Here is a 13,631-nt window from a genome sequence, read left to right on the forward strand (position 1 = left end):
TAACTTGCTGAAATCTGTTAAAAATCAATTTTTTACTGTTGCCTTAATGGGGGTGTAACTGGAAGCCTGATTAATTAAGGGTTTTAGGAGTTACTATATTAGTAGTTTGTAGACTTATGTATGTGCTTGAAATCTTTTATTTTGTTAATAAATGTTTAATTTAGTTTTTAAAAAAATCTCTGAAGTCTTGGTGGACTTATTACTTCTGAATTCATGGCACGCATCTCGAAATAAATATAAATTGCAAGATCATTGTGATAGTATTATCAAGTTTCCCTTGTGGATTTGATCTATCTGGCACACATCATCTGCGCATCATAACAACCCTCTTTTCTAAAATAAGGTTGAACAAAACTGTACACAGTACTCCAAATGTGGGCTCTGTACAATTCAAGCCTAACCTCCCTACTTTTGTAATCAATTCCCCTCGCAATAAATGATAAAATTCCATTAGCTTTGCTGATTACTTGCTGCACTTGCATACTAACTTTTTGTGATTCATGCACTAGGGCACCCAGATCTCTCTGCACCTCAGAGCTCTGCAATCTCTCACCATTTAGATAATAAGCTTCTCTTTTATCCTTCCCGCCAAAATGGACAATTTCACATTTTCCCACATACTCCATTTGCCAGATCTTTGCCCACTCATTTAACCTATCTATATCTTTTTGTAGCCTCCTTATGTCCTCTTCACAACTTACTTTCCTACCTATCTTTGTATCATCAGCAAATTTGACAACCATCTCACCCATCCCTTCATCTAAGTCATTTATATAAATTATAAATAGCCGAGGTCCCAGAATTGATCTTTGTGACACACCACTCATTACATCCTGCCAACCTGAAAAAGACCCATTTATGCCTACTCTCTCCTTCCTGTTAGCCAGCCAATCTTCTATCCATGCCCATATGTTATCCCCTATACCATGAGCTTTTATTTTATGCAATAACCTTTGACATACTTCATCAAATTCCTTCTGGAAATCTAAGTACAGTACATCCGCTGGTTCCCTTTATCCACAGCACATGTTACTTCCTGAAAGAATTCCCATAAGTTGGTTAAACATGATTTTGCTTTCACAAAACCATGTTCACTCTGCCTGATGTCCTTGAGCTTATACAAGTGCCCTGCTACAACTTCTTAAATAATAGCTTTGAACATTTTCCCTTTGATAGATATCAAGCTAACTGGCCTGTAGTTTCCCGCTTTCTGTCTCCCTCCCTTTTTGCATAATGGGGTCACATTTGCTATCTTCCAATCTAATGAAACTTCCCCAAACCTACGGAATTTTGGAAAATTAGAACCAATGCATCAACTATCTCGCTAGACACTTCTTTTACGAACCTAGGATGAAGTCCATCAGGACCCGGGCTCTTGTCTGCCCACAGCTCTGACAATTTACTCAGTACCATTTCTCTGGTGACTGTAATTTTCCTGACCTCCTTCCTCACTTCCATTTCCTGGTTTATAGCTGCTTCTGGGATGTTACTTGTATCCTCCATAGTGAAAACTGGTGCAAAATTCCTGTTCAATTCATCTAACATTTCCTTGTTTTTCATTATCAATTCTCCAGACTCACTTTCTATAGGACCAATGCTCACTTTGTTAACTCTTTTCTTTATTAAATATTTATAAAAACTCTTGCTATCTGTTTTTATATTTCTGGCTAGCTTTCTCTCATACTCTCATTTTCCCCTCCTTATTAGTTTTTCTTTGCCATTCCTTATGTTCTGTCCAATCTTCTGACCTGCCACCTGTCTTTGCATAATTATATGCTTTTTCTTTAAGTTTTACACTATCCTTAACCTTTCTAGTTAACCACGGATGGTGTGTCCATCCATTGGGCTTTTTCTCACTCATTGGGATGCATCTATTCTGTGCATTCTGAAATACCCTCTTAAATATTAGTCACTGCTATTGACTATATTGACTGTAACTATTGACCTATCTCTTAACCTAATTTTCCAATTCACTTCAGCCAGCTCAGCTCAAAATTGCCCTTATTTAAGTTTAAATACTTAGTCTTAGATCGACTCCTCTCTCCCTCAAATTGAATGTAAAATTCAATCACTTTATGGTCACTGCTACCTAGGGGTGCCTACACTATGAGATCATTAATTAATCCCATCTGTTATGGCATGGCAAATGATGTGTGCCAGGCAGACCAAATCCACAAGGGAAACTTGGTTGCACTATCATAGCAGTTTTGCAATTTGTATTTATTATGAGATGTGTGCACTGAATTCAGAAGTAGTAAGTCCACTAAGACCTTTAGAGATTTTAAAGATCAAATTAAAATATTTATTAACAAAATATTAAAGATTTCAAGCTCATACATAAGGACACACTTACCTACCACTATAATAACTCCTAAAATTCCTAATTAGCCAGACCCCCCCAGTTACACTCCCTTTAAGGCAACCATCCAGAATAGATTTTAGATTTAAAACAGAACCAGCAAGTTAACACAATACCCACTTGACAGTTGAATTCCAAATGGTCTTTCCCCAACTTCAGTTTTGTTATATAGCAGATTTATGCACAAATGCTGGAGGCTTCATTAAGGCTATTTCACACACTCCTGTTAGATTTTATATGGCCTTTTGAAACATATTGGCATTGTCCATCGTGCAGCTACAAAGTGCAGCCAACAACAGATGCTCAGTTAGCAGTAAGGTCAGACGGCTTCAGTTAATAATAATTTCTAATTCTGGGAAGCTGTGTTCCTCTTGTTTGTCAGACTGGTTACATGGTCTAACAGTGATCTACACTGCTTTAAAGCAAGCACTCACTTTGTGTTAATTGTAAAGGTTTTTTATTCAGTGTGGTGATCTCCAAGGGCAGTGAAATGAAGTTCCCCGTGTAGTAGCTGTATGTGCCATTGCTGCGGCTGATATACCCACCTCCTCGTGTCACATCAATATGGCGTTTCTCTGCTCTGGCAGCCAGTGCATGCATCAGAGAACAGCCCCGGACCACTGGCAGGAATGGGGCTCAGTTAGACAATGGTCACCATGCAGAGTGGACAGTTAGTCTCACCTTCCCCTTTGAGCTGTAAGGGTGCAGGAGGTGATCAGATGTCTGGGAGGAATGTGCCCGTTCAGTTGGGAGTGTTTGACATGGACAATAACAGGTGTGAAGGGCTGTCTGATTGTTTGATTGGAAATCTTGACAACTAATTAGCCTTCTAATTGTTGGGAATTATTGTATCTGCCATCTTAATACATCAGTTTAGTTCAGAAAGTTCACTGTCTCACTGAGTCCACACAATACATGAATCACAAAGTGGGTGGGGGGACAGTCTTCAGTGCCCAGGTGGTGATTACAGGGGGTGGGTGGGGGCACTGTTCTTCAGTGCCCAGGTTGTGATTACAGGGGGTGGGTGGGCGCTGTTCTTCAGTGCCCAGGTGGTGATTACAGGGTGTGGGTGGGCGCTGTTCTTCAGTGCCTAGGTGGTAATTACAGGGGGTGAGTGGGCGCTGGTCTTCAGTGCCCAGGTGGTGATTACAGGGGGTGGGTGGGGGCACTGTTCTTCAGTGCCCAGGTGGTGATTACAGGGGGTGGGTAGGGGGACTGTTCTTCAGTGCCCAGGTGGTGATTACAGGGGGTGGGTAGGGGCACTGTTCTTCAGTGCCCAGGTGGTGATTACAGGGGGTGGGTGGGGGCACTGTTCTTCAGTGCCCAGGTGGTGATTACAGGGGGTGGGTAGGGGGACTGTTCTTCAGTGCCCAGGTGGTGATTACAGGGGGTGGGTAGGGGCACTGTTCTTCAGTGCCCAGGTGGTGATTACAGGGGGTGGGTGGGCGCTGTTCTTCAGTACCCAGGTGGTGATTACAATGGGGGGGATGGGGGTGCTGGTCTTCAGTGCCCAGGGGATGATCTGATTCCACTTCCATTATGGAATTTGTCTGATCTTCATTGGCTGTGCGATGTTGCACATCTACCCAATAGAATCACTGAATTCTGCAGCAACACAAACAAGTCATTCATGTGAGTCACTTCACCAAATCCAACTCTCAGCTCAGTCTGCATAGTCTTTACAACCAAACAGCTCATTTCCTTTATCAAGAGTTGATTAACTTTTATTCAACAACAGCTTGAAGAAATGAACTCCACATTCTACCCACCCTCTAGATGGTTTAGGATCAGTGCCAAATATATATCAGCCTGCTTGTAAGACCAGCCCAGTTCCCCTTCTGATTTTTCAGGCTTGTATTTGTTGTTGGTTATAAAATGCATAATCTGCTTATATTTGATATAATTGAACCCCTGTTGTACCTGATTCGGTACATCACCCTCCATATAACTGATCACAAAGAGAATCCATTGCAGTTTGTTTCTTGTTGTCCTAGGTATTCTGAATGTGACTGTATTAACTTTATCTCTGACCTGTCCAAACTTTCCCGTCAGCTCTTTATTGAATCAGGGACACTCCTTGTCCTGATATAACATCCCTGCCTGCCCTTCATTGTTCACACATGGGCTTCATCGTGTCCCCACATTGTCAATTTATCTAAATCTCTTCCTGAACTGTGTTCAAAGTCATGGTGAAATTATGTATCATTATTCTTAGCTTTTCATGATAAATATCTACATGAGTTTGCATTCCAATTTATCTAATCAATGATAGTGGGGAAAAGTGAGCAGAGTGGCGATATTATCAAAGGAAAATTCATTATATATAGCTTCATGTGTAGGCATCGTGACATGTTCATTTACAGCTATTTTCAGAAGATGAGGGCACTCAGCCTGCTTTTCTACAGTTTCAGCTGAGCCAACATGTGGGGACGGTCTGGAATGCGCTGCCTGGGAGGGTGGTGGAGGCGGGTTGCCTCACATCCTTTAAAAAGTACCTGGATGAGCACTTGGCACATCATAACATTCAAGGCTATGGCCCAAGTGCTGGTAAATGGGATTAGGTAGGTAGGTCAGGTGTTTCTCACGTGTCAGGGCAGACTCGATGGGCCGAAGGGCCTCTTCTGCACTGTGTGATTCTGTGATTCTGTGATGCTCTGTGATAACCTTCCATTCTCCTTTATATATGTTTCTCTCTTTTTCATATGTAAATTATTTAGTTCCATATGTCTTTGAAACTGTATTTTCCTCATAATATAAAAACTTTCATGTTGCTAATATATATTGTCCGTAACCTTTGGGAAAAATAAACACATTTCTTAGCCTTGCTTATCTGGCTAGTTGTAAGTAGACTAAGACCCTTTTGAAATCCAAATATCCCTTCATTTATCTAAAAATGTAAATCCCCTTCACACCTTACATGCTAAGACACCATCCATGTTTACTCATTAGCATATAAAGCATCTAGCTTCTTTTGATGATTTCAAACTTGCAGTCTACTTGACTTCAAATGTAATTAAATTACACACTGACCCAACTATACTTACCCCCATAAACCTACTTCACAATAAACCAGAAAAATATTATGGAAATTATTATTCTTTCATCACACATCTCATTGCACAAACACTCCCAGGACAGGTACCATATGAGATTAGATACAGAGTAAAGTTCACTCTACACTGTCCCCATCAAACACTCCCAGGACAGGTACAGCACGGGGTTAGACACAGAGTAAAGTTCCCTCTACACTGTCCCCATCAAATGCTCCCAGGGTAGGTATAGCACAGGGTTAGATACAGACTAAAGCTTCCTTTACACTGTGCCCATCAAACACTCCCAGGACAGGTACAGCACAGGGTTAGATACAGAGTAAAGCTCCCTCTACACTGTTTCCATCAAACACTCCCAGGGCAGGTACAGCACATGGTTAGATATTCTTGTGTTATGGGTTTGTTTGGTGTCTCATTGATGAGATCTTGAGACTTGTATGTTTAAACATGAACCATTTATTGATAATCTTAACTATATGCAGATCCCAGTTACTGCCATGCATGGTGCTGCTCCCATACAGGTTCCTTCTGGACTGTTCTCTCAGTCTATTACCATGTGATTCGGTACATCATACCATGGGTTTTGCTATTCTCCAGTCCCACATTAACCCTTGCCTGCCGAGCACCTTTACATTACCATGACAGCTTTTCCACATCTCGGTCTGTCACGTTTGGAGGAATGGTAGTAGTACTCTGTGCTTCTGGTACTTGGCTATCCCCATTTGATTTCCTTTTTGCACTCCTTTTAGGTGTGTTTATCTTTATTAACAACATGTATGCTTTTTTCAGGCTTTGTCCCATTCTTTTCAAAGGGAATATGCACTCTGTTTATTCCTAGGGTGGACTCAAATTTTCTTTTTCTGTGGTGTTGGCCATGTTCTTGCTGAACATTGACATTGCACAAATAGAACTTTCTTTTCCATTTGTTTCATAATTTCAGCCAAACATTTGTTAGCAGTTTTATTTTCAAATCATTTTACAAGCTTATGAATCTTTTCATTAGGCTCAGCAACTACTCTGGTGAGTGCAGTTGTCTTTGTTTAAGAGTTATCTGCAAGATCCTTATACACTCTTAACAACTTCACCTGGACATTTGCTTCCTGTTGGAGTCTTCTTCCATGGTCACTGACTGCTCCTCAGATTCTTCCAGTTCACTCACTGAATCATCAATCTGTTTCTTAGAATTTTCATTTTCTACTGTTAAAGTCTGGATTTGTTCTTTGACATTACGCATCTCATGTTTCATTTTCTTCAGATTGGATCGAAGTTCAAGAATTTCATTGCTCTCTTCACGATGAAGCTCCAACATTTCATCAAACTCATTTTCGGGATGTGAAAGTTGGTTCTCTACATTGACCAGGTTTTCCTTAGCAGAGTCTGACTCATGTGTACAGTCCTTCAAGCTCACATTCTTTAATTTTACTTCTGCTGGTTGTATCTGAGACTCTTCATGCTCCTTTGTGAGAACTTCTACTTTTCCTTGTAACTGCTCAACATTTTCTTGACATTCTTGGTTCTTAATTTTCATTTCAGCCTTTTAATTTTTCAACAACTCAATGGTTCGCAGTACGCCTGAAACATCCAGTGTTTTTTCATCTTCTAATTCCTTGCGCTTCGATGTTGGATTTATATTTCCCGATCATATTTCTGTCTTTTCTTTCTCTGTCTACAGTGGAGCTTTGTCCTTAATCCTTCATTTTGGTTTCACTGTTATGCCAGGTCTGTCTCCGGTGAAGTTTTAACTTGTTTTAGTTCTGTAATTGTGCGACTTGTGGCTTCATTATCCACTCACTGCCTGGAATTTTTTGTGGCTTTTCCTTTCAATGCCTCCTCTTCTTCATTCAGGTGGCTCTTCAGCTCTTCAGTCTGTTTTTTGTAGTTCTTGGCTTCCTACTGGATTATCAAACTTTGCTGAGTCTTCGCTGGCAACTGATTCTTCAGTTTGTTCAGAGTGACATTAAATTCATTTTGCTTTTCTTCGTAATTTTCCAGAGGAACAAACTTTGACCTGAGGGATCCTTGTAGCATGTGAAGGTCTTTCAACAGGTTTTTCTTTCCTTTGTGAAGCTCATTTGCTTCATCTTGAGTTTTCCTGTAATTCAGTAGAGTCTCCTCAAGTTTCGTCTGCTGTTCTTCCATGCTGCTATTTAAAACAGTCTTCATTTCTTCATGTTGCTGAATAGTTATGCATTCCTTTTGCATTTCATCTTGAAGGACTAGCAGTTGTTCTTTCAACTGTTTATATTCTTGTTGACCTCTTGCTAACTCACTCTGAGCTTCAGTGCATCATTTCGTTGCTACTGATAGCTCCAGCACAGCTTTTTCTGAAGTAATATTCAATGCCCTTTTGAGTTCCTCATGTTTTTCCATTGCTACATATTGATTCTTCAAGGAGTCTTTCAGGGTTGCAACTTCTTTGTGTGCCTTTCCTGCCTACTGTTTTGCCTAGCTGTACATCTGATTGAGTTTTCCCAACTCTTTCTTTGTCTTGCCAACTGTAGAATTGAGGATTGTTATCTCCTCCTAGTACCTTTGTGTTGTCTCTGAAATTTGCTTGATCAGATCTCAAACAGCTTGGTTCACTGAAGAATTTAGTTTATCGTATGTTTTCAAAGCTATATACTCAGCTTGAATCTTGCACTTTAAATCTTCCAGTTCAACTCTGATGCAAACACATTCCTGTAGAACAGCTTCATTTACTTTTTGATTCTGTTGAGTTTCCTCAGATAGCTTTCCTTCGTTCACAGCCATCTTCTCACTCTGCATTGCCATCTGCTGTAGAAGTTTGGGTACTGTGTCAGCATTTTAAAAAAGCTCTATTTTTAAGCTTCTCAGCCATTTCTTTCTTCTGCACTAAACTCTTCAGGTTGTGCATTTCATTGCACTGACATGGTTGGCAACCATCTTGTGGCTTACTTAAATATTGTCTCCCTTGCTCTGGGATATTTTGTCTTCCTGGCTTTGCGATCTTTTGTTGCCCTTGCTCTGTGGTCTTTGGTTGCCCACAACACTTTATTGGCAGTGTGCTAGATCCTCTTCTAGGGTCTGTACTCTCCACAGTTTGGAGTTAAAAAGTCTTTTAATATCTCAGCAAATGTTGTTGAATATTGATCTATACATTGCAGAACTTCAGCTGCAAATGAACCAATCACAAATAAAACTTATCAACTTGTACTTCTTCTGATTCCTCATTTCATCCTGTAATTCTCCTGTAAACTAAAAATTCTCTTCACCATGACTCCCACTCATGGGTCTGCTTTAGTCATTTCCTGATCCAAAATGGGTCTGGCTCTTCTAATTTTCTGTCCATGGCCTTTTTTTTCTAGTAGTTGCAGCTTTAAATGTCACTGGCCCTTTAAGAAAGTAACCGTTTTTTTTTCACTCAGGCTGTCTGCAGCAGGTTGGTTTCTTTGTTTTTGATTTTCACGTGATTTTAGGATTTTGGCAGGCATTTTTTTTACTTCCAGCTGTCTTCCATCTTCTGCAATCTGCTGAGTCCCTGGGACTGCCACCCATTGTACAATGTATGTACAGCTTCTTTTTTGTAATTTTGCTCACCCATCTTGTGATCTGATCAGTTTCCTTCATTCTGTGTCAGTCAGGGTCTGGAAAAGGACCTCCACTCATTCTGGCAGATTCCTCAACTTCCAAGACTGTAGTGAAGCTTCTTCAACTGTTTCTTCAATTTTTCATCCTTGGCCCATGTCTCTCTGGTGAGGCTTCAGCTGCTTTTAGTTTTTCATACCTTGGGATTCTGTTCTGGGTTTATCATTTAAATGCCACCTTTCATACCACCACTGATCACCATTTTGTGTTATGGGTTTGTTTGTATCTCATTGATAGATCTTGAGACTTGTATATTTAAACATGAACCATTTATTGGTAATCTTAACTATGTACAGATCCCAGTTACTGCCATGCATGGTGCTGCTCCCATGCAGGTTCCTTCGAGACTCTTCTCTCAGTCTATTACCATGGGACTCTATACATCATACTGTGGGCAGTGCTAATCTCCAGTCCCCCGTTAACCCTTGCTCTGCCAAGCACCTTTTCATTACAATGGTATGTAGGCACATGCAACAGATACAGAGCAAAGCTCCTTTTACTGAGAGCAGGATGGTGAGATTAGTTTGGGGATTGATACAGAGCTGTGAGGAAAGAAGCCATGAAGAAATCACTCACCATTTTCATGGAAACTTGGTAGATGTGCTCTAGATACCAAATGTTGATGGTAATCTCCCATGGGGAGATGGGGATGGTCGGTAACACACCTATCAGAAACACATCGTCAGACTCACACTGTACCCTACTCTTCATCGGTGAGGAGTGGAATGCCTCGAGGTCCCTGAGGTTCCTGTCTGCTTCCGTGTGCCAATGGGGAAGAGAGGAAGAGACAGAGGGATAGACAGAGAGAGAGAGAGAGAGAGAGAGGCAGAAAGAGACAAAAAAAGAGACAGGGTGAAAGAGGCAGAGAGTGAGAGACAGGGAGAGAGGGACAGACAGAGACAGAGGGAGAGAAAGAGAGACAGGGGCAGAGAGAGAGAGAGAGAGAAAGAGGGAGGGAGGGGAAGACAGAATGAGAGACAGAGAGAGATAGGGAGAGACAGGGAGAGAGGGGGAGAGAGGGGGAGATAGAGAAAGAGACAGAGGGAGAGACAGAGAGAGACTGAGACAGAGAGGGAGAGACAGAAAAAGAGATAGAGAGAGAGACAGAGAAGAGAGAGAGAGAGAGAGACACGGGGAGAGAGAGAGACAGACAGACAGAGAGAGAGGGAGAGGAAGACAGAAAGAGAGACAGAGAGAGAGACAGGGCGAGAGACTCTCAGAGAGGGAAATGGAGAGAGAGAGAGAGACAAAGAGAGAGAAAGACAGAGATAGAGAGGGAGAGAGAGAAAAAAGAGACAGAGAGAGAGACAGGCAGACGGACAGAGAGACAGGGATAGACAGGCAGAGAGAGAGTCAGGGAGAGAGAGAGACAGAGTGAGAGGAAAAGACAGAAAGGGGGAGAGAAAGAGACAGACTGAGGGAGAGAGAAAGAGAGAGTCAGACAGAGAGACAGAGACAGAAAAAGAGGCAGACAGAGAGAGACATAGAGGGAGACAGAAAGACACAGATAGAGGGATACAGAGAGAGTGGGAGACAGACAGAGAGGGAGAAAAAGAGAGAGAGATAGAGAGAGTGGGAGAGAAAGAGGGGGATAATGAGAAGAAACAAATTAAATCAAAAAGAACAAACACACGCCTTGGACGAGGAGTAAATAGATTGATAAAGACATGAGGAGACAGAGAGTCCTAGAATCTATATTGATACGATGCAGCAAGAGGACATTTGGCCCATTTAGCCTGTGCCAGCCCTTTGATAGATCTATCCAATTAATCCCACTCCCCTAGCTCTTTCCCGATAGCCCAGTGAATCTTTCCTCTTCAAGTATTTATCCAATTCCCCTTTGGGAAGTTCCTATTGGATCTGCTTCCACCGCCCTTTCAGGCAGTACATTCCAGATCACAACAACCTTCTGTGTAAAATAATGTTTCCTAATCTCCCCCACTGGTTCTCTTACCAATCACCTTCAACCTGTGTCCCTCTGGTTATCAACCCTCCTGTAGCTGCAAACACTTATTTACTTATTTACTTTCCTTTTTTTTTAACCTTATTTTTTTACTTATTTATTCTCTCGCAACCATTCCTGATTTTGAACGCCTTGATTAAATCTCCTCTCAAGCTTCTCTGCTCTAAGGAGAACAATCCCAGGGAGGAAGGGGTAAAAGAGGGGAAGAGGGAGTGGGAGAAAAAGGGGCAGAGAGAGAGAGAGGGAGAGAGGGAGAGAAGAGGGGAAAGAGGGGTAGAAAGAAAGGGAAGAGGTAGGTAGAGGGGGTAGGGAGAAAGAGAAGGAAAGATGGGTAGAGAGAGGAGGTGGGAGAGAGTAAGTAGGGAGAGAGGGAGAGGGAGAGAGAGTAGAGGGAGATAGAGAGAGGGAGGGAGGGGGTAGGGAGACAGGGAGAGAGGGGCAGAGAGAAGGGAGAGGCAGAGATGGGCATGGAGAGCGGGGGAAGAAAGGGGGTAGATAGAGAGAGAGAAGGGAATGGAAAGAGGAGGAGAGAGGGACAGAGAGAGAGGGAGAGAAGGGTTCAGGAGAGAGGGAGAGGGAGGGAGCAGGAGGGATAAAAGGGCAAGTGGTAGGGAGAGAGAAGGTTGAAACGGATGAAGAGGGAGAGAAGGGGAGAGAGAAAGGGGTAGGGAGAAAGGGAGAGGGAGAAAGGGGGTAGGGAGAGAAGGAGAGCTGTAGAGAGAGAGAGAGGGAGATTGCAAAGGATCATCCTGTCCAACATGGTAATCAGAGTCAGAGTAGTTACGTTCCCCCTGTGGGTTCCTCAGTGGGATGGATTAACCATAGCAACCAGCTCTGAAAGGGTGAGATTGGGGATGCTAGAACCAATCATAGAGGGGCTGAATCAGGAGTTACAAATTTAAGACCAATGATAAGAGAGACTTTTGCAACATCAGCACCAATGATGCAGGAGCTGGATACAGCATTGCAGCATCTCTGGGAGCAGGGATGAGGAGAGCATTCATCCGTCAGACAGTGAGCAGCAAGAGGACAGGCAGGAGAACTGCAGCAGCTCAGCACCAAACAGCTGAATCCCTTGTTGGCAGCCAGTTTGTGTTGGGTGGTCTGTGTCCCAGGCTGGGGGAGTGAGCAGGAGCTGCTATCCCTCGTTATCTGAGAGTGGGCACGGAGAGAAGACTGGCTCCGGGAGTTAGCAAGAGGCAGCAGCCCCCGGTACAAAACCACAAGATGCAGCATCGCATCCCGCTCCTCCTCACCTTCATGGTCCTGTTCCCGGTGCAATCCCAGACTGCGCCCAAAGTGGTGAATATCGGAGCGGTCCTGAGCACTAAGAAGACGGAGAATATCTTCAGGGAGGCGGTGGCAAAGGCGAACCGTAAACACGGCACCTTCAAAATCCAACTCAATGCCACGGCCGTCACTCACAAACCCAACGCTATCCAAATGGCCCTGGCAGTGTGTGAGGATCTCATCAGCAGCCAGGTAAACCTGGCAATGTTCCCTCATACTATTAACTACTAACACTCAGCACTAACCAGGGCATTAACTAGTACTGAACATTAAGCAGCAGCACGATACTAAAACCAGCAACATTTACTAGTACTAATGACTAAATGGCAGCATTTACTAACATTGAGTACTAAAAATAAGCAACATTTACTAGTACCAGCTATTAACCAGAAGTATTTACTAATATAGAGTACTTACTGGCAGCATTTACTTGTGCCAACTAGTGATCAGCAGCATTTACTAACACTGAATATTAACTTTTAACATTCACTAGTACTAGCTATTAACCAGCAGTATTGACTAATATTGAGTACTAACCGGCAGCATTTACTCATGCTGACTATTAACTGTCACCATTTAATAACACTGAGCACTCACCAATAACATTAATTGGTACTGACTAACTACCAACAGTTACTAGCACTGAATACTAATTAATAATATTTATTAGTGCTGGCTAGAAATCAGCAACAGTTACTAGCATTAAATACTAATCAGCAATATTTACTAGTACTGGCTATCCACCAGCAGCATTTACTAGCATTGTGTGCTAATCAGCAATGTTTACTCGTGCTGCCCATGAACTATTTGTGGGTCAGGGGAAGGGGCAATGCAAGAAAGAGCATATCTCGAGGAGACCCTGTCTGGGGGGAGTTGTTGGGGACAGGGAGAGATAAAAAAGTGGAGGAAAGTGCAGAGTTAGTGTGGGATGGTTTGAAAATGAGGACAAAAAAAGTTAAGCGTAAAACATTGGGGGTACAAGAGCTAAAAGTGGTCACCGAGGATAGGGGTGATGAAGGAGAGCGCATTAGTGCGAGGCAGGGAACGAGAAGCTGAGCTTTGAATAAATCATAATTTGAGGGGAAAGTTGAGAATGGGCGGCCACCCAGGAGGATACTGGAAAAATCAAGTCGGAGCTGGGTCACAAAAACTTGGGAGGATAAATGTATAAGTGACGGAGTGGCTGAGGGGTGGGTAATGCTGTGAAGTTAAAAATAAGTGATCTTGTTGAGGCATGGGATGGGTGGGGTGGGGGTAGGGGTGGGGCGGGGAGTGGGGGGTGTAGGATTTGAAATGCAACAAAAACAACTTTTAATCATAGAGGGCATTTAACAAACTGAAAGGTCCCAGGGCAACATCAGGC

The 13,631-nt window shown here is 42.7% G+C and overlaps 1 protein-coding gene across 1 annotated transcript in view; it reads left to right on the top strand.

The window, feature by feature from the left end:
• The first annotated feature begins 12,012 nt into the window (after nt 1–12,012).
• Nucleotides 12,013–13,631, top strand: part of LOC144686145 (glutamate receptor ionotropic, NMDA 1-like) — a 62,819-nt gene continuing 61,200 nt past the window's right edge. The window contains exon 1 of the mRNA XM_078551288.1: nt 12,013–12,460. Coding sequence (XP_078407414.1) covers nt 12,206–12,460 — 255 coding nt within the window. The 5' untranslated portion in view covers nt 12,013–12,205. The remainder of the gene's footprint in view (nt 12,461–13,631) is intronic.

The sequence above is a fragment of the Cetorhinus maximus genome, chromosome 10 (genome assembly GCF_964194155.1).
Source record: "Cetorhinus maximus chromosome 10, sCetMax3.hap1.1, whole genome shotgun sequence".
NCBI classification, from domain to species: Eukaryota; Metazoa; Chordata; class Chondrichthyes; order Lamniformes; family Cetorhinidae; genus Cetorhinus; species Cetorhinus maximus.